Consider the following 26,756-nt stretch of genomic DNA (forward strand, 5'->3'; position numbering starts at 1 on the left):
TCAGCAAACTACTGCTGGATATCTGAATCCCACAACAAAAATTCTAGCAAGCCCAGGGCCTCTGAACAGCAATTGTGAATTTTGGAAGGAAAACAGTATTCTACTTCTCACTCAAAGAGCTCAAGAACCGAGAGTTGTGCATTCTGAATGGAACGCTAATTGGCTGACAGGCCTCCCTGAAACAGGCTGGACCTGGGTTCCCTCTTCACTGCCTTTGCTTTCTCTCTCATCAGGACCCCACAGGGGCTTCTGAGAAAACCCAATAATGGGCATAGGGCCTGCATTAGAACCTTTTCCTATCAAATAAGATTGCCTGGCATTAACAATACTATTTGCTCTGTTTATCCTAATGCCTCTTCCCCCTTACTGATGATTTCTTATAAGTGATTTTAAAGTGTTGGTTTTAAGAAGTCCAAAACGTATGATGCAGCTGATCTGATGCACCTCTTTGATTTTTCCAACTCAGGAATATTCAAAATTACACCAAGAGGTCAGAAGTTTGAATGGGCCTTAGGGGGATCAGCAAATTACCAAAGGGAATCAGGATTAATTATTAGACCACTAATTCTCCTTCCTCAGACCAACCTCTTAGCCCTAATGTCAAACAGAACAATGTGATCTATACCACACACAATCCTGGAGCCTCAGAACCTCCCTGATGGTGCTTTGGCAGCAGACCTGGCCATTCTAGTCAGAGGTGGTTTTCTTATACCTGAAGAGTGGCCGGAAGTGCTTGGGCAGGCACCGATTTGTCTCAAGCACCGCTCCCCCAAACCAGGCCTTCGGAGGAAAGCATTCTTTTTCCCCTGAACACTTTTCTCCTAATTGTCAAGGATTCACTGCGCTAGTGTGACCTGACCCTTTGTCATCCTCGACCCTGGCTCTGAGGAGTGCTGGGGTACCGAATGAGTGGTCATGGGTGTGGCCAGCTCCCTTGTTTCTACAGAGAAAAGATGCTTGGCTCTCTGCGGCCACACTCACGGAGGCACCCAGTCCACAAAGCTTTCCAGCGCGAGTTTTCTCAGGAATTGTGAATGAGTGCTGGGGGTAGGGTGGGGAGGCTTGGCGCTACCGAGGACAAGTTAAACAGCGATAAATGAACTCTGACAGACCAAACCACAGAAATACCAAATCCCTTCTCGTGGGTGTCATGAAAACACCAACAGATTAATTGATCAATTATCTTTGTTTCATCATCCTAAAAAGAAAATATGACCACGAAGGTATGGCTTGTGGTTATGGGGCTGATCCAGGCTGAGGAAGTTAAAGACAGAAATAACTGCCATCACCACCAATTAACTCGGCTCCTGCCTCCGAGGCCACAAGGGGGGCGGGGGTTGTGAACATCTCCAACATTAGTTCCTGGGCGTTAGGTGAGTTATGAAGAAGCATGAGGCTCCTGGGAGGTTTCAACCCTCCTCCTGGTAAACTCCAGGGAAATGGGCACTTTCCATGGCCCCCAGTCTCTGCCCATGGGATTCGGGCTGATATACGTCACTGAATTGGTCCCTTCACGCTAGCTTTCTACCCTGGTAACCACCAGCGCAGGGAATCCTTGGGAATAAAGGCAATTAGAACAGAACCCCTCGTGAAAAGTCTATGTCGACCTGCCAGAGACCGTGGCAATCCAGACACACAGCTGTAAAAAATAAAGGAGGGGGTGGAAGGGATGGTTAGTGATGTTTTCAATCTAAGAAGGAAGAGTGGGTGTTAAAAGAGTTTAGTTCATCAGAATCAGCATTTCCTAGTACAAGTCAGTGTCAGTAGCTAAAGAAAAAAAGATCATTATAAATGGGTGGGGAGGGATCCATGCTCAAACATGCTGCACGCAGACGGGAGGGCGGGGAGGGTGCAGGGGGCGTCTCATCACACGCATGCTGGTGGGGAGGGGAGTCCCATTTACACAGAGTCCTCGGTAGCTGATGGAGTCACAGGAAGCAGGCCCTGCAGTTATGTGATGCTGTGGTAGTAGAAATAAACTTTGACATCAGGGGGCTCAAAGTTTTGCTTCCAGCAAACTCACGCCTGTGCCCTTGGGCCATGCGTCTACGCTTCCCTGTCATGGACCCTGCCTGCAGAGCTCTGTGGGCTCAGGGTCCAAGTGACCCAGGGCTGGTGCTCAATGCCTGTGTTCATCTCTCCTCTTCTGGACAGAAACTGAAGGTGCACAGAACATCCAGCATACATTGAACACATCCTAGGCAATTTGGCGGGGTGGTGGTGGAGGGTAGTGGATACTGAATTTAATCATTTGTGGGTGTACAACCTACCCATTGCTCACTAAACCATTTTCATTAGGCCTAACTCACCTGAAAGCCTTGCTTAAGCCTAGAGGAACCATCCCTAACTAAGTTTTATTTCTCTCCCCTGTGAATTTTATTTGCTCCAGCCTCTCCATTCCCTTCCATTCTATTACTAAGGGCCATTTCTGGCTGTGTCTTGCTCATCTGAGTAACAGTCCTCTGCCCACCCCCCTTGCAAAAGGCAGAAGAGGAGTGATTTGATGAGGGGGTGATCACGCTTCGGAATTCCACAGTCTCCCAGTGTTTTAGTACTGGCCACATTTCCTACTGACAGCTAAGACCACAGCTAAGGTGTGTTTCTAGGGCAGCTGCAAGGAACACCTTCAAGCATTTCTAGCCTCGCTTAAAATGTCTGCAAGAGACAGCTCCTCAGAGGTGTGAATTAGCTTCTATCTTGTGCTTCATTCTGAATCACAGCATTGCACACAGAAATGACTAAACTTGGGTTTAAAGAAGAAACTAAGGTTTCAATCCAGTTATCTGCTCATACTTTAGCTTCCAGGGGGAAGGTTCAGCATCTGAGCAGTCATCTCAAGTCTGAAAAGTGCCTTTCTCCCTTGAAACCACATTTTTGGAGTGGGACTGGGAGTTTAGACAATTGTAGGCTCCCGGCATTTTTTCTTCTGCCTTAAGATTCACAGATCAAGGTAATTTTTAAAGCTAGGTCCAAGTTCTAAGCATAACAGAGGTTCCCTGACTTGGGGACCATACCTGGTACCATGCATGTGTGGCCAGTTTTGTCTGACTTTTTGAGACCCTCTGGAATGTAGACCACCAGGCTCCTCTGTCCATGGGATTTCTCAGGCAAGAATACTGGAGTGGATCGCCATTTCTTCCTCCAGGGGATCTTCCCAACCCAGAGATTGAACTGGCGGCTCCTGTATTGGCAGGCAGATTCTTTCCCAGAGCCCACCTGGGAAGCTTCGGGGACATCCCTCCTTTATTTCATATGATGTAAATGCTGAACATCCTCTTGTTTGAAAATGAGGACCCTCCCAACCAAGATCCTGTCCAGGAGTCTGACTGTAAATGGGACTGACTTGGGGCTCTGTGGCCATGCCCAGAGAGCTGAAGTCCTCACACGGGTCAGTGTGCAGGGTGACGGGTGCCACATACAGGGTTCACACACGTGGGGCGCACGGGACACAGGGCAGACCAGGGACAGGGCACATGCGAGACGAGCGGCTGATGGTCTTGTTCGTGTGGATGTCGCCCAATCAGCTCTCCGAGAAGCGAGGTCGCCGGGGACCCCTCGCATGCACGGGCACCCTGGGGGGTTACTGGTGTTAGTTTCGCTTTTGTGATCATCGCAGCCTATATGTGTCTCAGGTTGTGATGTGAAGTACACATTTCCAGTTAGGAGGGAATAGCACGCATGTGACTCCCAGGGCAGGTTTGAATGGGTGTTCGATTTTACTCGGGCGGAGCTGTGAGCAGAGGCTTCATTTTCCTGTCACGGTCATGGTAAGCAAGAAATGCATTTACAGGATTGTGACAGTCACAATATTAACGAATTATTTTGTCACTCCTTTGAGCTTAATTAGGCTATAAGTTTATTTCCTTCGCTGCAAGGGTCAATGGTATGCTTTTGGATTACATGGCGATCATCAGTCATGGTCATTATTAAATGACTTTTGCTTTGATTTTTCTTTCCTCCTGCCTGGGGCGGGTGGCAGGTCACTTGCAAAGTGCTATCTTGGCCATTACAGCCAAACTGCTCGAATTCCAAATTCTTAAATCTCTCATTTCAGAAAGTCCTCAATCTGCATGAATTTTATGAAACACTCTCACTGGTTTCAAGCAAATACAACCTTTGTGATGGACACATTTCTCTCTGTAGGTGTTCAATGTTATGTTTTCATGGAAATGTGACATTTTATAACAACTGTGCTTTGGAGAACTACTGGATAAAGTGAGATAACTATGCTATAAAGCTCACTTACAACATTACTTTCTGGGAAATAAAGTTTATGAACTATCTGGTAAAAATTCAAGGGTGCAAATTCGGCTGTGGTTAAAGTGATTTTACTGTAGCCAGATTTCTTGAAGCAACACATTAAATTGAAGGCTGTCTTGGTATCAAATTGTCATCTAAAGGCTCCAAAGGTTGATGAATTTTGGACGTGCATTGAGAACAAGAGGAAATCTCTCAAATGAGTTCGCTTAGGAAATCCGAGACAGGAAGAAATGAGTGGGCCCTATGTGCCAGGCTGTGGTCCCAGATTTATTTCATGATTCAGAACAAAGAGTTTTACCTTCTGTTCACCAGCGTGGACGACATCATCAGCACCATGCAAGCCACATGACAAAGTCACATGATACGCACGCACATGATTGGTTGAAAGGAAAGTGGAGGAGATCACATGGAAAATACAAAAAAATTAAAAACTGATGTAAACAATGGGCAGGGAGAAAAATCAACAACAAAATCACAGACTAAATAAAAGGAGAAATTAAATTAAATTAGCAGCATATATAAGAAACATTGGGAGGGCAGTAAAACTGCCCAGAAATAGAAGACTATTAAATCATAAAGAGCATTTGGTTAACAACACCGATAAGCATTAGATACAGCTGCAACACTGCATATTAATACCACACCAAGGAGCATGGACACGTGTTTTGAAATGGGGAGTTGTCTCTGCCAGGACCCGGATGCCAAAGTCAATCCAGGAGACTGCTGAAGGAGAAGAAAACGGCAAGTTATTCTTCACAGATTCCAGAAATGTCTCGGCATCCTTGGGAAGCAAGGGCAAAGAAACAGAGCATGGTCAGGAAGGAAGAGTCCCATGATTGGGTGCCCTGGAAGAATAAAATATCATATTACATTGAGAAAAGTCATTTCACGTTTCCTTTGGAGCGATGAGGAGGGGGCTGTGGACCGAGGGAAGTCTGCTGGGTGCAGGCAGAGAAGGTGGCCAGGAATCCCATCTTCCTTCTCTGTTTGTCTACTCAGGTTACCCAAGGGCTGCCAGACACACCCTGATCAGGACATATCTAAGAGGAGGGGCCACTATTTTGTTCCCTACATCTGTGAGTCTGCTTCTCTTTTGCCATCGTCAATAGTTTGCTGTGTTTTTTAGATTCTCCATACACGTGACATCATACAGTATTTGTCCTTCTCTGTCTGATTTATTTCACTTAGCATAAGGGTTACCAGTGAGGAACAAGTACCAACTATTTGGTTTAAAACAAGCTACAAGGGTATATTGTACAACACGGGGAATAGAGACAATATTTTACGACAACTACAAATGGCGTATAACCTTTGAAATTGTGAGTCATTCTACTGTACACCTGTAATTTATAATATTGTATAGCAACTATAGTCAGTAAAAAATATAATAAAAAAGGAAAGAACCAAGAAGCAGTCTAATAAAGATTCTAGCAAAATAATAATTAAAAAAAAAGAGGCCAGTGAGGAAAGGGAATAGGTTTTTTTCAGGGGGTTGAGGTCAGAGCTCTGTCAACAGCAGACACTGAACCGCTGGCCCAAGAGTTGGACATTAGACACACGCTTGCTGTGGATACAGTCATCTCTTTAGACTTGCAGTGAACGGATAAGACGTGAACGTGACTTCTACAGTGAAAAGTAATTTTCTTCTTTGGTTATGTCTACATTCCCTTCTGACCTGTGTTCTATTTCCATCTGACTTTTCGCTGTGTGACTGTGTTTCTTCTAAAGGCCTTTTGGGTTCCCCATCTTCACTTGCACAGGCCGAGGGGCGTTTGGCTGTCACTAGTAGAAGCTAACTACCAGAGAGTGCGGACAGAGAGGCAAAGTGAAGATTCGTTTCTGCCCAAAGCACACCACTGTTTAAAAGTGATTCGAGAGAAATGCTTCAGTCAAGTGAGGGCCCTCGCCACTGTGGGCTGGTACGGCGTTCGCTTCTCATTGTCTGACGCGGCATAGGATCCGGCATGTTCCAACCACGGGTGTCTGCAGGAATTATACGCAACTGAGCAGTTTCTCCTTTTTCTATTTGAAAGTGAAAGTGTTAGTCACTCAGTCGTGTCCAACTCTTTGCGACCCCATGGCCTATAGCCTGCCAGGCTCCTCTGCCCATGGAATTCTCCAGGCAAGAACATTGGAGTGGGTAGCCATTCCCTTCTCCAGGGAATCTTCCTGACCCAGGGATCAAGTCCAGGTTTCCTGCATTGCAGGCAGTTTCTTTGCCATCTGAGCCAGCAGAGTATCTTCATTCACTCATAAATGGATCCATACACACATACACACAGAAAGCAAAAAGAGAAAGACACTGTTTATATTCACCCCTATTGACCGATAATGGACAGATTTTTGGATGCTTCTAGCTACTCTGCTGTTAGCCCCACTGCAGTTCACACGTGCTACATTCTGCCTTGCAGTTTAGAAAGACATTCACGCTCAACACGGGCTGCTGCTCAACCAAGTCTGTCTTTCTATTCTCCCAGTAACCACTGGGACTTACAATTTGGGTCAGTAGTCAAGTGGTTCAAAATTAAGGAGACTCAAACTTTCTTCTCTTTGGATGTCACTACTCATCATTTGATCTGTGGGCAGACATGCTTGATATTTAAAAATGAAACCTACATCAGGGGAGAGACACTTAATTCCTCCATAACAAAAAACTGGATCCAAGATTGTGTTTTACTTCCAGAGAAGACCAACCTACAGTGAGACATCTTAAATACAACCCGAGTTGTACAAGGACATTGTGTGGCCTTTTCCTGCTACGCTCGGCACGGCATACATACTGTGCCCAAGATGCAAAGGATTGGGGCATCACTGTTAGCAGGAGAAAGGGTGCTGTTAGTCTCATTCCTTTTCCAAATGCAAAGAAACCCATCACTTGAATTAAACCCATGCGCGCACAGCTCATTGTCGCCTGGCTGCTCTGCTGACAAAACGAAACCTCAAAAGCATCAGGAATTAAAATTCACTGCAGCACACACACGGAGGGAACACCAAGAAAGCAGACCCTAAGCTATGTTCTGCAGGAGAAAAAAGAACCATTTCATGCAACACGCAGGAACTCTTTTCTTCTCTGTTCAATTATGCATCAGAAACCCTGGCCCACAGAGTGGAGTGGGAGCCATATTTTGCATTCTTGCTTTCTGCCTTCTGCTCTGACTGCCTTTCATGGGATGCATGCCATTTTCCCTGTGTACTCAGAAATATTATAAAATCTAAAACTCACATACAACTGTGGACACACACACACAGACACACATGCTCCAGTTGGCTTGTCAGGGCTTTCAGGCCTAACACACAAATGCACTTCATTAGAGCATCACAAAGACGAGTTCGGAACATGTTTCAGGTTGTGATGAAGTGTGATGTTTTCCATGACGGGAAAGATGGGACAGTTTGGCCCTGACTCCACCATTAGGAGATGGATTCCAGAACTTTCAACTGGACTCTCAACACACAAACTTGGGAGAGCCTGGTTGTGCTTTCTCAGGCCACAATTTTTCTAGCACGAGGGAGGTGGTCCGGGCTGTGCTCAGGGCACACATGTCCTCTCTCTGTGGGAGCAAAGGAGGGCGCGTGGTCAAGGAGCAGAGGCTCCCTCCTGCCTCACCACTCCCTTTCCCCAGGCAGCCAGCCTCTCCTGTTCCTTCCCTTATTTTCAGTCTTTCAGGTATTCTGTTTCAATGTGTGTGTGAGCATGTGTGTGTCTCTGTGTGTGCGTTTCTCTGTGAGTGTGTTTCTGTGTGTGGGGGGTCCTCTGTGTGTCTGTGTCTCTCTGGGTATGTCTGTGTCTCTGTGTGCGTGTGTTTGTGTGTATGCATGTGTGTGTCTCTCTGTGTGTGCATGTGTGTGCATGTGTGTGTCTGTGTGTGTCTCTGCATGTGTGCCTGTGTGTGTATCTATCTATGCACGTGTGTCAGTGTGTCTGTGTGTGCATGTGTCTGTGTGCATGTTTGTGTCTGTGTGTGTACGTGTGTCTGTGTGTGTCTCTGCATGTGTGCCTGTGTATCTGTGCATGTGTGTCAGTGTCTCTGTGTGCATATATCTGTGTGCATTTGTGTCTGTGTGCAGGTGTTTGTGTCTGTGTGTGCACGTGTGTCTGTGTGTGTCTCTGCATGTGTACCTGTGTGTGTATCTGTCTGTGCACGTGTGTCCATGTCTCTGTGTGTGCATGTGTCTGTGTGCATGTGTGTCTGTGTGTGCACGTGTGTCTGTGTCCCTGTGTGTCTCTGTGTGCCTGTGTGTCAGTGTCTCTGTGTGTGCATGTGTCTGTGTGCAGGTGTTTGTGTCTGTGTGTGCATGTGTGTCTGTGTGTGTCTCTGCATGTGTGCCTGTGTGTGTATCTGTCTGTGCACGTGTGTCAGTGTCTCTGTGTGTATATCTGTGTGTGCGCACACCTCTGCGGTGGAGAGACAATGAAAGCTGGGAAGAGATGCTCTCCTTTTGTCTTCTCAGCATTTCTCTAACCCTTTTCTATTTTTAGACTTGCAGGTAAGTTTGGAAAGGTCTCCATGAGCACAGAGCTCTCTTTAAGAGTCACCCCTGTCTTTTGGTGATGCTAGCTCTGCTCTCTTGGCCGGGCAGACAGCATGCTTAGGGACCCACACCAGGAGAGGAGCCTCCAAGCATGCACAACTGTTGCTTTCAACACTCAGGGGGCTGGGGCAGCACTGGGACCCAAGAGTCCACTCTACACAAGCAGCAGTCAGGCCCAGGGCAGCTAAGCTCTCTACTCACTAGATGCTTCGGTGGTTGTAACAGCAGGAAGAGGCCAGGTTGCTATGGAAACATGAAGGATGGAAAGGGCACAGAAAGGTGAAAGAGAATAGAGATAAATTAAATTTACTGATACATACATGTATGTGTGTATTATATATATTAAGACCCTGTTATAGAGAAAAAAGAGATGGTAAAGGAGGTATGCTCTCATTTCCTTCTTCTTGGTTTATCAGTATGAACGTAGATATTTTAAAGAGATTATCAGAGGTTTTGCTGACAAATTACTCTCAGATGGCAAGTAATAATGTAACTCTTATTTATTCTTACTACGAATTCCAGCCACTGCATGCTGGGCGTTGTGTCTTGTATCTCTCCTACTTAAACTCTGATTTTCATAAATACCTACAAAGTAAGCATGAGATAAGGAGTCTGAGGTTCAGAGAGGTGGGGTGACTCATTCAAGGTCAGGGAACTGCATGCCAAATCAGGGGAGCTTGGAGCTGAACCTGGTCGCTGAGTTCTTACTGTTCAAGTCCACTGCCTGGCAAGCAGTGCAAGAGCAGGGGGCTGTTTCCAAGTGAGACAGATGCCACAAAGGGCTCTGGGCTTGGGGCTCCGGTCACTCCCGAGGCTGCTCCTGAGTGCAGGGCTCCTGATGTACCGGGGGGATACGGCCAGCTGAGTGGCCTTGCCTGCTGCACTGACTGCGCGCTGAGCACTGGCTGCCATGCCACCTTGGGTCTTGTTCAGCTGCTGTCTCCCTGCTCTTTCCCCTAGGAGCACCGCGCTCATCGCTGCAAGCAGTGGGAGGCCTGGGGTGCTCCCACCCCCGAGGACTCAGGGGAACAGCAGGACAGGGCAGCCAAGTGAAACGAGGTGGTAAATGAGAGAGGCTCAGACACGGTGACAAAGCCGGAGGCTGACCAGGTGACACCAGTGCCAGGCTTGGTGGCACTGCTCCCGGGTGGCAAACAGCTTGATCAACCCTAGGTTTGTTGTTATTTGGGAGCGGGGTGTGATGACTTCTCCTGTTTTAGAAGAAAAGCAAGGCTCCCTTGTAAAAGGTTAAATAATTTGCCTAATGCCTTCTGCCAGGCACATCTGCAAGCAGGCACTGTTTCTTCTCCCATAAATATTTACAAGAAATGTATGCAGTTATGGAGACAGCAAAAGCTACAGGCCTTGCTCTCTAATTTCAATGTCTGAACCCAACTGTGCCAATTAAAATGCCGGGTGAAAACATAACACCCCAAACATTTCTTATGACCCTGTGGAACTGACATTTTTCTTGGCAAAATCATTTGGCTTCTCTAAATAATCAGCTGACTACAAATCTGGAGGCCCGGGCTGGGGCGGCCATAGCCTTGGGGAGCCTCCCTGCGAGATTTTCTGTCCAGAGCAATGCTTTCCACGCACCTCCTCCTGGGGGGAGAGCTGCACTCCCCTCTCCGTATCTGAGCAGCCCTATGCCTACGTCTCATCTCATTTGCTCCTCTAAAACCCAGCGCTGCCCTCCACCAACAGAGTGGAATTATCATCCGGTGGAGGAGATCACGCCAGACAGACACACTGTGGCTGGCAGAGAGCCACCTGCAGGGAGATGGAAGATGGAAATGATACTCACTATCCAGATGAGACAACGGAACAGGGGTGGAAGAGCTAGCAGGAGCCGCTGAGGAAAGAAAAATGAAGATGAAAAAAAAAAGATCATCTAGGCACACGGACACTGAAGGGGAAAATGGAAGAGGCAAGCCAGGGGTGTCAGTAGGAGAAGCTGAGGTGAGTTGCAGCGGGAAAAAGAACTCCATGCAGGAGAACAGGTGGCCTACAGCCCCTTAGAGAGCAGGACGCTCTGACTTCAAACCCTGAGCCTGAGCGGCGGCCCAGCCCTGCGGTTCAGGAAGGGACCAGGCCAGGAACAGCTGCAGGGCTCTCCAACCCTGTGAAAACACACAGTCAGTTCAGCAGCTGTCTCCACAGGATCAGATGTCTGGAGGGAAAGACACCTGGCCCCCAGCTTAAGGTGAACCAACAGAAAAGGGGAAAATGACCTTGGCCGTGACATTACCTACCTCTTCACGTGTTTACATTTAGGCAGACACCTACACAGATGGCACATATTTATTACAAAATGTGTGTGCACACCACTCTCTGATTTTAAGGTCCCAATAAAACAGAAACAGTCATCTTCCTTAATGCTGTGACTGGGCAAGGTCGGGATGGTTTGGGATCTGGATGTCACGGCAGCCACTGCTGTGCTCCAAACCCTAGAAGTGTGATGCTCCGGCTGCTGCGGTGTGCGCGGAGGACCAAGCAAATTAACACTGAGCCAGGGCACTTTGAAGGGACTGGGACTAACCAAGTAATGCTCACCAGCTTTCTGCATGGTGAATCTTTAGAAATGGTGCATTTGAGACATTTTGGACACTGAATGGATCTTTAGTTTTTCAGTGGCAACTATTCAGAAGCTGTTCCATCAACAGTCACAGAAAACAGGCCCCTTTGAGAGCCAGATAAAAATTTGGAAAAACGTCACCCTATCTCCAACACTGTCTTGATGCTCATGGTTAGGTCTTTCTCTTACCTTCTAGGTGAGGTTACCTCATTAAACCATCCAGAGCAATGTCACTGGAATCAGAGCAAGACAGGCTACTAACTCAACATTACTTGACAGTCTGGTTAATTCTGATAAAAGTGTATATCTCTCTTTTTCTCATTCTTTCTCTTTTATTTTCTTGGCTTAATTGTATGTACAGTTGTCCATATTATTCTGGCTGAGGGATGGGGTTTTATATACTTTAATCGCAATACATTACAATGCATTAACATATTTGCCATGTGGCATCTAAGGGGCAAAATATGAAACAACAAATTTCAAGATGCCACTTTTAAAAAGTAGAGACTCACTTGCAATCTTTATATCCTGTAAGAAAATGTCTATTTCACTTCCTGGTACAGAAGCAATTGAAGAGGCAACATTCAGGCAACGAGATGCTGACGGTGTGCGGTTCAACCATGGAGGAAAGTCATAATAAATTATCATATCACTTCTTTAGGGTTTTAGTAGCTCTAAGAAGGAAGCAGCCCCTCCCAGGGCAAACAGAGGTCATGAGCCTTCCACCTAAGAGCTTCCTGACAGCATGCAGACACCTGGCCTCGAAATACATGAAACAAGGACATCTTCCCAGGCTGGAGTTTCATTTGTCCCGTTGGAGCCTCGGCTTTCATTGGCTTCACAGAAGCAAAGGAACCTCCCAACAGGTAAGCCAGGCTGTCTAACTGGGTGGCTCCAAAGCAGGAGTCCTCAAGATACTGGTGGTATTGGCTAGTTTCACCTGCTCATCTCTGCTGTGACATATTCATGCCCCTGAATGTGGTGGAGACCATTAAGGAATCATGAAGCAACCCTAATATTAGACATTTCAAGCAACTTCAAGTGATGAGCAAATGGCTCTCCCTACACCTCCCAACTCAGAGAGCCAATAGCATCAACTCTGTCCAGGATGCCAGCTCCTGCTGACTCTGACCTGTCTCTTCGTCAGACCTGAGAGTGTATCCAGGGCCCATAGGGCCCCAGAAGCAGCCTGTGCACCTGTATCCCAATATCATAGGAGGTGGATGCACTGTCTGTGAGTGAGATGAGCCAGCCTCAGATGCCCCTGGTTCTTGGGCTTGGCGTAAGCCTGCAGCTAAACTGATGGCTGATCTTGTTTAAGTTCAGAAAACCTTTGTGCCTTTCAAGGAATGGGAGTGAAAACTCAGAGAGGGTCCTTCCAAAAACTTATCCTCACTTCCTAGCAGCAGTAATTGGGTTTTGTCCTGGCAGTGGGAAACGCTGGCATCTTCCTTCCAACTGTAACCTTTTCTCAGGATGGGTTTAGGCACAACAGGTTACCTTTTGAACAAGACCCTCACTTCAACCCTAGGAAGGCTATGGAGGTGCGAGGGAAGACCATAACGATCAGCTTCAGTGAGAGTATAATCATCTCCCACCCTGCTCAAGTTCTAGAAAAAAATCACGTTCAGCTCTAAAACTGTGCCATGCTTTCTGTGTCTCAAAGAGGTTTGCTTTCTAATTCATGTTCAACTCTAAAACTGCGCCATGTTCTCTTTGTCTAAAAGAGGTTTGCTTTTTAATTCTTTAAACCATAACTTAATTAGGTGATTAAGAAAACTGACTTTTCTTGTCACTAGCAATGGCTGCTGCTGCATTACTCATGACTGACTTGGAATGAAGGACTGACCCCACCATTTTCCAAAGGACTTCTTGGAATCTTGCTTGGTTAATCATCCATTTTCATACTGGCAGATAACAAACAACAAAATCTAGAGGTCTTCTTTTAAAAAAATATTAAACACTGGCTTTTAAAACACAGTGTGCTGCTATAAAAATTCTCACCTTGAAGAAGGCTGGGCTGGCAATGAATGAAAACCACTTACAACCTTTGAAGTTCAAGACCCAGTTACTCAGATTCAGTACTCAAATCCCAATTACTGGGTAGACACTCAGAAGGAGGTCTTGCCTCTCTGTGATGTTACTAAGCCAGCCTCTGTTTATGGATAAAATCCAGAGGAGTGGGCACCTGAAGACCGGGTTAAAGATCCAGGAGGAAGGTGCCCTTGTGCCTTCTGGATGCTCTGAGGGCAGAGCTGAGCTGTCGGCCCAGAGCTGACAGCTGTCAGTCCTCACTGACAACTCCATCCCCCCTCCACTCTATCAGACTCCTTCCAGAACTGGTTCATTCAGGAACCGACTCTGCTGAGAGAGTAGATTTAGCCCTTGTTCAATATCTCAGGATGCCTATACTGAGCTACTTAGTTTCTGCTGGTGCTGCAATATTTCTGAATAAATTTCAAAAAGATAAGCTTCCCTGAGTGCCTGTCAGGAGCTAGGAGCGTTGCATGAAAAGAATGTGCTGCTGAAGACCTCCCTCCACCCCTCTGAGCTCAGCCTGGGAAGAAGCCGAGCCTCAGTGGACGTGAAACCCGGGGACATCTATGCAGGTAGAGACCGGACCACAGTTTTGCTCCTGGAACAGCAGGGACGCTCCAGTTACTGCCGCTTCCAGGGCCACTACTTACAACTTACAAAATTAGGATGTCCTTTTTGGGAAGAATCACCCCCTTTCTTTGTTCTCGGCAATACTGCTCCTAAGTAGCTGGCTGTGTGTGTGCGTGCTAAGTTGTTCAGTCGTGTCTGACTCTGTGTGACTCAATGGACTGTAGCCCACCAGGCTCCTCTGTCCATGGGATTCTCCAGGCATGAATCCTGGAGTGGGTAGCCTATCCCTTCTCCAGGGGATCTTCCTGACCCAAGGATTGAACCTGGGTCTCCTATATTGCAGGTGGATTTTCCCAAACATGGAAATACACGTTGCAAGTAACCTAGTGCTAAAGAACAGAGTTCACCAGTTAAACTGGTGGCTTAACTCCCCTGCAGGAGGTGCCCGTGATGCAAACCCATTCATGCTGCGTGGGGTCCCCCACCCACGCTCCTAGAGCCTTTCAGCTACCACTTGCCAGACAGAAAAGGGAGGTGCAGTGAGCTCAGTTCTTTCACCTCCTAAAAGCAAATGTGAAAGGCCTTCTGGGTTCTTGTGACCATGAAGGGATTCTGCATAGAGGGCTGGAGAGGCTGTGGTTACTTTTCCGGCGTCCCGGCTAATGGTGAGATGATGCCATATCCTTATTCAGAGGCCCTTTGCAGACCTCCACTGCGCTTGGCTCAGCAAAATATTGCCACAGGGTAATCGTCACACACAGAAATTAATAAATAAACACAATTTCAAAAGACAAAAAATTTGCATGCTCTAAAACAGGACGAGTGTTAGCCTCTTGGAGTAACCTACAGACATTAACAAGAGTACAACTAGACTAAGGTCAGTGTGGTTAGGGCCCGGACGGCATCATCTACTTCAGCCTCTAGGGGACGAAAGGGACTGGAACTAAATTAAAAAACTAGAACTAGCAGATGTTAACACTCTAGAAACAGGTAATGAGGTATGAAGAGGCACTTACGTGGAAGAGGGCTATCTGCATATCCCATGGATGGAACACAGACGAAAAGAAAAGACAAGAGACAGACCCAAGAAAAAAAAATAAGATGTAAAAGAAATGAATAGGATCTGCAGAACACACGGAGCTGGAAACGTAAATTATCAAATTACTTCAAATCCAGAGAGAAGCAATGCCTGTAGGAGGAAGATGAGACAGGCTCTCTACTTCTGTGAAGAGGCAGGGGGATCACTCTGCAGGCCCTTGACCCCACAGGGAAGAAAGTGGAGGATTCTCCCATATGCCTTTTGACCCCAGGAGTCAGAGGGGGGACCAGGGAGCTCTGGGACCACCGGGGTTGTCTTGCTACAGCATCTTCTTCACCTGGATGGACTCACCATCCTCCCTGGGGAGGAATCCATCTGTGGAGGGACTGAACTAGACCAGGGCTCACCCAGAGCTTGGCTGTGTGTGGGGAGGGAGGGAAAAGTATGGCAGGCTTGGCTTAAGGAAAGAGGGAGCAATGGAGGAAAACAGAACTGCAACCCTGAACGGGATCAGGAAGAAGGGACTCCTGAAAGAGGCCGCGACCAAGGAGACCCCAACGGTGCTCCTGAAAGGAGGAGGGGTACGAACGACAGAGGCCATTTTTTCCCTCTTTATTTTGTTGGGGTTTTGCTCCTGCTCATTCATCCTACAGCAGGCTCTGTTGCCCTGAAACTGGATATCTCTGCTTCATTAAAACCCCACAACCAATTATGCCAACCATCACTGCCTTTACTGTCTTCCTTCAAGTCACCAGGTGCTTACAGCCCGTGTGAGTGTGCGTGTGTGTGCATGGGTGTGCGCTCAGATGCTCAGTGGTGTCTGACTCTTTGCAACCCCGTGGACTGTAGCGTGCCAGGCTCCTTTGTCTATGGGATTTCCCAGGCAAGAGTACTGGAGTGGGTTGCCATTGCCTTCTCCAGGGGATCTTCCTGACTCAAGGATTGAACCCAAGTCTTCCTACACTGGCAGGCGGATTCTTTACCACTGAGCCACCTGGGAAGCCGCTAGGGCCCTTGTGACAAAGAGCAAATCTCCAAAATCTGTCCCCACCACGCTGCCCTGAGTCTCCTCGGTGCCTCTGATAACACGCGTGCATGGTTTTCCGCCCCGGCTGCTACTCTAACAAGTTGGACCAGATATTAGATTGTGTCACCAAGCCCTCTGAGAAACTGAGAACCAAGGGAGTGGTATCGGGCGCCGCTGAGGGCCAGAGAACTAGGAGGTGGGACCACTGTGAACAGAGGGACCTGTAAAGACAAAAAGCTGTCATCTGAACACTGGATGGGTCCCCCCACCCCAAGGGGACAAGCCGGGCAGCAGGCTATACTTACGGACTGGCTGCGTCTTGAACTCGGAGGCGGCGCTGATCTCGCCCAGGCCCTTGCCGTTGAGGGCTGCCAGCCGGACTGCGTACGTCGTCTCAGGCTTGAGGCCCACGATGGTGACGATGCCCTCCAGGCTGGCTGTTGTGAGAACATGTAAAGGGTCACAAAGAGGGAAATGCCTATTGGTGAAATAGTGCAGCTGCTGCGGAAAACAGGACGGCAAATCCCTCTGCGATTAAAGGTAGAATTCGATCCAGCAGGTCCAGTTCTGGATCTATGTACCAAAGGGCTGGAAGCAGGGACTGGAACAGATATTTGTACAAACATTCACAGCCGTCTTGTTTACAACAGCTGAACTGTGGAAACAACCCAAATGTCCCCCGACAGATGAATGCAGAAACAGAACGTGGTCTTCCACACAGTGGAGTATTGTCCAGTTCTAAAAAGGCATGCCATTCTGATGCACTACAACGGGGATGAACCTTGAGGACATCACGCTAACTGAGATAGGACAGATACAAAAGGACAAATACTGTATCATTCCACTTATATGAAGGACCTAGAAGAGTCAACCATATAGAGACTATTAATAGTCAACTATGGGCTTCCATGGTGACGCAGTGGGAAAGAATTATCTGCCAGTGCAGGAGAAGCAGGAGATGCAGGTCTGATCCCTGGGTCAGGAAGATCCCCTGGAGGAGGAAATGGCAACCCACTCCAGTATTCTTGCCTGGGAAATCCCACGGACAGAGGAGCCTGGCGGGCTACAGTCCAGACGGTTGCAAAAGATTCAGACATGACTCAGAGACTAAACAACAACAGCAAGAGTCAACTCTATAGAGGAGGGTGGCTGCCAGGGGCTGGGGCAGGAGGGAATGGGGAGTTGTTATTTAATGGGTATTGACTTTAGGATGAAAAAGTTCTGGAGACGGACAGTGGTGACCGCATAATGATTTAATGCCACTGAACTGTGAACACTAAAAAATGGTTAAAATAATAATTTTTATGCTGTATATGGTGCTCACTCAAGTCATGTCCGAATTTTGTGACCCCATAGATTATAGCCCACCAGTGTCCTGTGTCCATGGGATTCTCCAGGCAAGAATACTGGAGTGGGTTGCCATTTCCTCTTCCCGGGGATCTTTCTGACCCAGGGATCGAACCCGGGTCTCTCATGTCTCTTGCACTGGCAGGTGGATTCTTTACCACTAGTGCCAGCTGGGAAGCTCATGTTATATATATCTTACTACATTTAAAAAGTTAACTAGGAAACAAAAAGTCTGTTGGACATGGGATTAACCTGCCACAAAGTTGGTATGAGGTTCCAGGGGGATGTCAGGGAGGTGAAGGATGATTTTCTTCTAGTTCTAATCCTGATTATGCAGAAAGTCCTCCTAGCCCTCCCCAAAGCTGGAGTGATGGGAGCTTGCTTCCTGGAAGGATGAGTTCTCAGTAAAACTGAGTTGGAGGATGTCTCTGAATTGCTGTGACACTGCATGTTAATCCAATCCATTCTCAGCTCTCCCCTCATTTCTGGGATTAAAAATTTCTACGGAAACAAAACTTACTTCACTGACTTATTCCAATTAAACCTCAAAGGGAGAGTCAGACGTAAACACATTCAATCCTCAGGGCAAGATGAGCTGAGCTCAGAAACTTCAAACTGCAGTCGTGCAAGGGTCATTTTTCAAATCTTTGGAAGTATATCATAGAACTGATTTAAAAGAGCTGTCTCGCTGGCTCTGCTTATTAGGTTAATGTCCTAATTACACGGCAATCCCTGAATATACACAAGCAGGACAGGATGGCTGACGCACATGGAGGCCAAATACACAGAGCAGGGTAGACAGGACTCCTCTGGGTTGTGCTCAGCACTTAAGCAGGGCTTCTGCTTGGAATGCAGCTGAGCCGGCCTCATCCGTCCTGGCACAGTCACCTGAGAACCAGGTTCTGAAGTGCCGGGGTGGCAGAAGGCCAAGTCTCACATGAGACGTGACCACAGCCTAGACATCAGCGGGATGGCAGGCGGTGGCATCTGGCATTCCCCAGTTGGGGGGTGTCACGTCAGAAGCCAGGATCTGGTGAACTCAAGGCGGGGGTGTGTGTGCCCAGAGACATCATTCCCAAGTAAATTCCGGCTCTGCAGCTTACCTTCCTTGGCATCGTACCACCTGGAGTGCCACACCTCCTCGCCCATCGCTCTCCACTCAGCTTTGTATTTGAGGATGGGCACCCCGCCTGTGGCCTCTGGCTCATCAAACTGCACCTGTGCTGTGCTAGAGTATGGCTCCACCTGGTCGATGGACGGTGAGGATGGGGTGTCTGTGGGGAAGACACAGATGGAGACCCAGGTCAGCCGGATTTGGCCCAGGATGTAACTTTCAGTCATGAAACATGACTCTCTTTAACTCCTGCAAATCTTGTCATCTGTATTCTGTCTTCCTGGTCCACCCCAGCAAATAATTCTCTCCCAACATACCCCATGTCCAGATCCTTAAGCCCCCTTACCTCTCAGCCTCTGTACCCTTTGGTTGCTGACCCTTACTCCCCCTTCTTCCCATGTTCTGTCATCACAGAAGGTCATGAAATGGACCAGCCAGAGTGAGGCTGGTATAGCTGGAAGGGGCACTCACCTGCTTGGACAAGGATGAATTCCAAAGACTCCTGTCCGATGCGGTTCACTGCGGTACAGTTGTAGTTTCCAAAATCATTTTCAGAGTCTGGGGTCACCTTTAGAGAGAAGGAGCGCTTGGGCTACAAGTGTCCCACGGAATGGCCGCAACCTCAGATCCTTATTTACTAAACTAAGAGTAGACTCAGTAAAGCTCCAGCTCACAGAGCTTGTAGATGCAAACTATTACACACAGAATGGATAAATGACAAGGTATAGCACAGGGAACTCCATCCAATTTCCTGGGATAAACTATAACGGGAAAGACGATAATAAAGAAGAACGCATCTCTGTGTATAACTGAGTCGTGATGCTGCACAGCAGAGATGGGCACAACACTGCAAATCAACTATGCTTCAATAAAAAAAAATTAAATAATAGAAAAGGGGTCTCATGAGGAAGGAACACTCTGCTCCCCTCCAGGCCCTGATCTGGCTCCTCGAGATAAAGGGGCAAGCTGAGGCTGGCTTTCTTCCCCAACCAATGGCTCCACTGCGCAGGATGAGTCAGAGAAGCCAGGGAGAGGATATCAGCTGTACCCAGCAGCCTGTCCACACTTGGACCACGCCTCCTGCACCGCACCCCTGCCCCCACACCGCCTCACCTCCAGGTAGCTGGCCGATGGGGTGTTGTAGATCTTGATGTTGCTGTAGTTGGAGCTGGGCAGCAGCTGACCATCTCGGAACCATGAGATAGTGGCACTGGGGTAGGCAAACACCTCGCAGGTGATGTTCACCTGGTTCCCCTCCCAAGTGTACACAGCCACAGGGCCCTGCAGCTTGGGGGCATCTGCAAAGAAGGACAGTGGCTCCAGAAAGACCGCCGTGATCGCGGAGTCCCCCACACTCAGGCTCCTGGCCCTGAGACGGCGGGTGAGCCTCGAAGCCGATCTGATGCGGGGGAAAGCGGGGATCGGGGCTTTTCCCATGAGCTGCGTGGGGAGACACGCAGACCTGTAAGTCTGAGGATGGTGTTGGGCGTCCCTCGGGGACACAGCTTTGGGATGACCTGGGGCCTACCGCCGCGGGACAGGTCCGTCACCCCGACCCTGTGCAGCCCTCCCTGCCCCGCGTCCCCCACCGTTCTCCTCACATTGCACTTCGAGGTACATGGACTGGGAGTCCTGGCCGATGGTGTTGCTGGCAGTGCAGACGTATTCCCCGGCGTCGGTGTACTGGATGCTCTTCAGCGTCAGGGACGACACGCGGGCGTGGCTGCGCACCACCATGTGCCCGTCCAGGGTCTGCCGGGAGGGGAGGGGCGGCGTCAGGCTCTGGGGTGGGCGGGGCTGAGACCAGGCATCACTGTCCATGAGCAGCCTCACAGCTCTCCCCTCTCTGTGCCAACATCTAGGTTTTGCTTTAGGTACCAACTCCTGGCAGCGCGGCTCCAGAGAGCACCATGTGAACTTGGGTGCATCCCAAACAGAAAAATGGGTCTCGGTTTATCCAAGCAGCCTAGCCTGTGTGCCAAGACTGGCTTGGGAAGGACAATCGAGGCCCCGAGACAGCTTGGCTTGGCATATCTGAAATGGAAGCCAAAGTCTGGCCAGCAGGCATTGCAGCTGCAACAGCCTCACCTCATGAGGTTCTGGAAAACCTGTACTCCCGTCCTTTCCTTCCTGTCTATCTGCCTGTTCCCTGGTGTGCGCACACATAATGGGAAATCCGAATGCACCAAATGAAAGAAACGATACAAGAAAGTCATCTCTGAAGATGCCTCATTTTCTTGAATGCTTAAAACTAAAACAGTTTCATTCCAAAAGAGTCTAACAAACCAGAGCTCAGGAGCTGTTGCTGGAAGTAAGGGAAACTGGGTTCCCTGTCCTGGGATAGTTATACAGAGATTCCCAGGCATATTTAGGACCCTAGACACCACAATCACCATGTTTTAGCCCTTGACACTAGAACTGTCTTCCTGAGTCTTTGGAATTACAAGAACTGGTCAAACAGGCAATCAGCATATGAGCCCCCTGGGCAATGGGTACTGGAATTATTTCCTAGGGGTTTCCCCTTTATACTCTTAAGTAAAATGGTTGCTGGCCTAGGAAGAGTCTGGGCATGTGACCTGAGTTCAGACCTTCAAGAAAGCGGGTCATCTGAAGAAGGAGTCTAGCTTCTCATGGGCTGGGCCACACTTTTATGTCCACTGTATGGGGCATGTGAGTGCTCTGCCGGTAACATCTGTCATCCCATGAGGTCGCGCTTTTAAAGAACTAGAGAATACCTGCCTTCAGGTTCCTTTGAGCTGCCGGTTTGGAAGCCCGAAATCCAGTCCTGAAATATCATAAAGCAGGCCAGTTTGGGGAGTTCAAAAGCAAGACACCATTGGCCTTAACTGCAGCCTCAGATCTACCACAAGAAGTCCCTCTGTCATCCCTGGTATTTAGCCGATCAGTCGTGTCCAATTCTTTGTAACCCTATGGACTGTAGCCCACCAGGCTCCTCTGTCTATGAAGATTCTCCAGGCAAGAACACTGGAGTGGGTTGCCATGCCCTTCTCCAGGGGATCTTCCCGTCCCAGGGATAGAACCCAGTCTCTTGCATTGCCGGTGGATTCTTTACTATCTGAGCCACCAGGGAAACCCAGCAGCCCTGGTAGAGCTAGTCTATTTCAGTCATTTAAGCCCCATCACATTTCATATCCAGAAGCTGGAACACAAGTGCCAGCAAGGAGACAGAAGAGCTGAGCAAAACCATCACCACCTGCTGCAGCGAGCGCCAGGAATGCCCAGGTGCCTCGGCTCCCCGCCCCCAGCATGTGAAGCTGAGAGGCTGATTGGTTGAGAAGGTGCACCCCAGAGGATATGCTCATGAATGTGAGCTGACGTGAGCTGGGGTAGAGGGCTTGCCTAGAAAATCTGAGACATCTGGTCAGTTGAAGATATGGCTCCTGAAAACCCTTTTCAAGTGGGCTGACAGGGTCCACGGTAGTGGTGATTTTCACGTGCCAAACAAAATCTTGACCCATCACCTTAACTTGTGGCATCCGGAGTATGAGGTCATCCCTGCAGTATATACGAGGGCTGACCTGACCTGCTCATCATTCCTATTTCCCCAAAAGACAGAAGACTGAGAACACAGGTTCAGCCCACAGTAACTCCAGCCAGAAGCTGAACTCTACAATTTTTTTGTCACATTCCCAGGACTTGTCCTTGGGGCCACCACCACAAACAAGGAAAACTGACCGGAACCTTTCAGAAGTCAAGAGAACATTTCCATAAGGAAGGGTGTAGCAGCAAAGAGAGTGATGTAGGTAAGAGAAGGACATCAACAAGCAAGCACAAAGGGGGACATGAGCAGTTTTTACTCAGAATAACCTAGAAAATGGTCAGAGAGAAATGACTGCACTGACAGTCCTATTCCCCCCCCCCCCCCCCCCCCTCCTGCTTCTATCAGGTCTGTTTGTCTAAATTTCTCTCTGGAAAATTTTTTCATTGAATGATGTCAACGGAACAGTAGGCAGCCTTCCACAGGGAACTGTAGTTCTGCGGTGGCTCAGGACAGAACTGATGACAGGATTACTTGCCAGACGCCCAGTTCTTCCCTCCGAGGGGGCACAGACAGACTCCAGGGTGATTGGACTATTTCCCTCTGAAATGATTTACTCTGGCACCAGGCCAGAGTCAGACAGCGCCCCCGCTCCAAGCCATCCAGACCAGATGTCATGCAGGCAGATGGTCCAGCTTCAAGAAGGAAGCAGATAAACTGGGCATGAATGAAAAGATCGTTATGGCAAGAAGACTCTGTTTTGCAAAAAAAAAGCATGAAGGGCAATTATAATTGCTCTTCTCATCAAAACATCTTTGTCTCTCTTCTTGCTGGGAGAAATCCTAAGGCTTTCCAGAGCTTACAGACTGAAATTGGCCACAACTCAAGCCTTCTTTCAAACTCATCTGGGTTCGTGGTCTTCATTCCTGACTGAGACAAATAGAAGGGAACGGCGCTTCTGAGCCCCAGGGGGCAGAACTCACTTGAAAGTCAATTATGTCCAGAGTGAGATAACTTAAGATAAGGACACTTCGGCAAAACAGAGTGAGGTGTCTGCTTTTCTGGGAGTAAACCAATTACTTCCACTACTAATAGCAATGCTCTCAATATCTCCTTAATGCTCCCTGATAAATCTCAGCTCCTCCTCTAGCTGCGTCTAAATCTGAATGACAGGGGAAGAAGCACAAGGCCAAGTGGAATGAGAGGGGAAGTGGTTCCGGAGTGGCTGACAATCAACCCTTCTTTTCTCCCATCCCCAATCCTAATGAGCCTGTGACTTCTGGGCAATAAAGCACCCAGTCTGTGACAGCACTCCTGGGCTGCAGGAAGAAAGTTTTTCAGTGAGCCTGTGCACCTAACTACAGTCCCTACGCTGTGGAGGAAGGGATGATACACAGGGAGCTTATAATGAACTAGATTCGACGACAGCAGGCTGCAGAAACTACCATCAGTGCCTGGGGACAGGCAGTCAACTTTTCAATATTAAATGGCATTAAATATTTATAGCCATGACCTGAACGCATGAGTTATGTGTTCTGAATAATTATCATTTCTGAAAGACTAGGGGGATGGGTTTACCCAATTTAAATATAGTCCACAGGATTGCCATATTCTACATTTACAGTATTACACAATATCTAAGTTCCATCTAGAGAAAAGATTCCTTTATATTTTACAGATTAGATTTTTTAACTTCATCTAAAGCATACTGGTTTTGATTTCAATTCTGTCACTTAATCACACAAATCAGGGCAAGAATGGTAGACATAATCCTAAGTAGGGTCTTGGGTACATAGCAATTACAATCTAAAGATTAATATTTAACCTCAGTTTTGAAACTAAGTCCCACATTACCCAAATGCAAGCGAGTAGTCAGAGAAATTTCAAAGGCTAAATATGCTACTGACTTAAAACACACACACACACAGAACCATTTATGACACATCATTCTAATCTCATAAATTTAATGCCCTATAAAAGTAACATAGATGTGTTTAGCAATTTGGGAAAACCAATGAAAGATGTCATTTGCATTGCTTTGAGATGAAATGTGATGTGGTAATTTACCAAGACCAATCATGATAAAATAAGCGAGCAACAAGATGAGTTGAGCTGGAAAGGTAAGGGCTGAGTGGGTTTTTAGATCACTAAACTCTGTGACTTTATGATCCAAAGCCACATCAACCAGGTGAGAGTCAAAAAATTTCATCATTTCAAAATGCCTGGCCTGGGAATTGGGGCCATTTATTTCTCTGAGTATAATTACCTGGATATGATTTTATCAGCACCAGCAAGAGAATAAAGAAATAATACAGATTTGTTCATCCACTCCCAACACACCTTGCTTGCTCATCCTGCAATGACACTGTTGCTAAGTAACGTCTACCACTATGGACCTATTCTTTAATCAAACTAAATTACTAGTTAGTTTTAGCATGTCTGGTTATTAAGCTGCAATGGTGAGTTAAACTGTAGCGCTTGCAAAACTAAAGACTGACTAGTGGTCGGGCAAGCGATACCTCTTGCTTCTCTGGTCGAGTCCACGAAGCCTGGAGAGAACAAGATATAAAACACAACAAGAAAGCAATAAAATTTTACAATATGTTGCTTTAGAGAATTGATGTATCCCACTGCATTCCGTGCACATGCAGTTTCTTTCCAATTCAGAGCTTTTTTCAAGGTCCACTTTCAATGGTGTGTTCACTGCCCGCTTTAACTTAGGATTTAGCTTATTCTTAGCTTTTCTGCCCCCCTTATGCCCATTAAAGTGTACAGTTCACAGGTAAAGCTTCTCCTAATCTTTGGAAGACATACATTCCTATTCCCAAATACCTTGAATATTCCTCATGCTAGTAGGTGACACTGCTAGCTCCAACCACACAATACAGAGACACTTATAGAGTAGGTTTCCTCCTTTGGATTTGATGGGACAGCTTATCAAACATATATTATTTTGTGCTCATGCATTTTGCAACTCTGCATGCATACTATTAAAATAAAATTTGTATTAAAAATAAAAGGAATGAAGAAAGGAACAGAGGGGGTATATTAGGAATGAGAAGGATGCCCTTAAGACTACGGGGCAGGATGCTTTGAGGATACTGAACTCTGAGTGCTGTGGTAGGTTCCAGTTGGTTCTTCAAGGCAGAGGGACGACATGCTGGTTTAAGCATCTTCCTCAAACACGGCATTCACAAAGGAGTGAGCCAACCCAGGAACACAGGGGCCTTTGGGTATTTTCCTACCCACATCAAGATTTTTTATTTATCCAGCACTGGGGAATCTACTCTGCTTACAGCTTTTCTGTTTTCATGTTGGGAGTCAAAAACATCATACGTGATGTCATTGACTGCCTGACTATCCCTGAGGTTCAGATGGAAAAAGGATACAAAAGACACCAGAGACACAGCAATGCAATCCCAGGAATGAGAATGAGTTAGCAAACATTTAGTAAAAGTCTACTAAATGCAAGGAGAGGCTACTAAATGCAAGGAGCTTTCCGGAGAAATGAGGGATGCAGACTATGTCACAGGTTGGTGGAGTGAAGAAGGAAGTGAGGACAGGAACACGCATAGACCAGCGCAACAGTGGGCAGACATGTTACACGTGGCTGCTGAATCCACATCACCTAGAGGCTTGTGTGTCACATGCCAGGGCTGCACGAATCAAGACTGGTTTCAGGGCCTCCATCATATGAGTTGTTTGCTTTTCTTCCTGTGTCTCTGTCAACTCACTGTGGTTTTGTGGCTTTTACAGTAAGTGGGTGCTAGTAACACAATGCTTCTAGTAGCCTGAACTTCCACCTATGTGCCTGGTGGGATAATAAGATATATCTTTTTTTTTTTTTCCCCTTAGATCAGAATTTCAGAGGAACAAAGACTAATTTTTTAATTTTAATTTTTAGTGTAGTGTTTAAATTTTAAAACATCTAGCAAAAAAAGATCCCCATGCAACGTTTACCTGGGACACACTTATACTTAAAAAAAAGTAGCTGGTAACCCTAGTCGGGAAAAGCAGAGGCAGTTCAGTAAGTGGCTAAAGCACACCTCCTGGAAGAGGAATTGGGAAGGACATCAGTCCAGGTCCTGACAAACAGCGCCAGTGAGAGAGCAAACAGGATAACCCTGACCCTGATAATTTGGTGAAGGCATGTAGCCCACTTTAAGATAACCTGATATGCAAATATACACTCTTACAAATTAGAATATGATTAGCTATTCGAAAGTTGTTAGTTCCAGGTGCTTTTTAACATCGCGTGTTTCATGGTGTCACACACAAGTCTGTAGGAATATGTACACAAACTAAAGTGGAGTGATAGACACTTATCCTAGGATTTCCCTGTTGGACTTCTGTCCACATCCTGGATAAAACAGACTCTAACTGCTCAATGCAGGCACCTTACCCTGAGTTTAAGAGTAAGCACCTGATTTGTACTGAATGAGGAGTTCTTCCTGATGAAAAGAAACTTCAGTCTCTAAGGAATCCAGAGTTTCAAAAAGTTTCTCTCTTTTGTAGGATACTCTGTCAACTCAAGATACAAGGTTCATGAAATGCCTTTTACTTATTTCTGTCTCTCTTGATCTCAACACTTTGTGTCTCTTCTCCTCCTTAGACATTAAGTAGCAGCCTTTCTTTCTCACTCTCTTCAAAGGCCTGGAGATGGTCAAATGAGCAGGCAATGGAGAGAGTATGCAAATCACCATCTGGGGGCCTCACTTAGTAAGTAAATAGTACCTGGAATTTAGTGCCACT

General features: G+C 47.3%; 1 protein-coding gene across 16 annotated transcripts in view; it reads right to left on the bottom strand.

Moving 5' to 3' along the window:
- The window catches only part of NCAM1 (neural cell adhesion molecule 1), a 365,468-nt gene that overhangs the window by 25,242 nt on the left and 313,470 nt on the right, over positions 1-26,756 (bottom strand). For 4 of the 16 annotated variants that reach the window (XM_018059767.1, XM_018059766.1, XM_018059777.1 and 1 more), the window contains exons 9-18: positions 24,524-24,553; positions 20,107-20,257; positions 19,619-19,803; positions 18,977-19,073; positions 18,495-18,665; positions 16,350-16,481; positions 14,995-15,009; positions 10,601-10,648; positions 8,995-9,036; positions 4,559-4,561 (exon numbers count right to left, since the gene is read on the bottom strand). In XM_018059767.1, the coding sequence (XP_017915256.1) occupies positions 4,559-4,561; positions 8,995-9,036; positions 10,601-10,648; positions 14,995-15,009; positions 16,350-16,481; positions 18,495-18,665; positions 18,977-19,073; positions 19,619-19,803; positions 20,107-20,257; positions 24,524-24,553 (874 nt within the window). Of the gene's footprint in view, positions 1-4,558; positions 4,562-8,994; positions 9,037-10,600; positions 10,649-11,560; positions 11,564-14,994; positions 15,010-16,349; positions 16,482-18,494; positions 18,666-18,976; positions 19,074-19,618; positions 19,804-20,106; positions 20,258-24,523; positions 24,554-26,756 lie in introns of all 16 variants that reach the window. The other 12 variants (XM_018059775.1, XM_018059780.1, XM_018059781.1 and 9 more) reach the window with 6 other exon arrangements.

The sequence above is a fragment of the Capra hircus genome, chromosome 15 (genome assembly GCF_001704415.2).
Source record: "Capra hircus breed San Clemente chromosome 15, ASM170441v1, whole genome shotgun sequence".
In the NCBI taxonomy this organism is placed as follows: Eukaryota; Metazoa; Chordata; class Mammalia; order Artiodactyla; family Bovidae; genus Capra; species Capra hircus.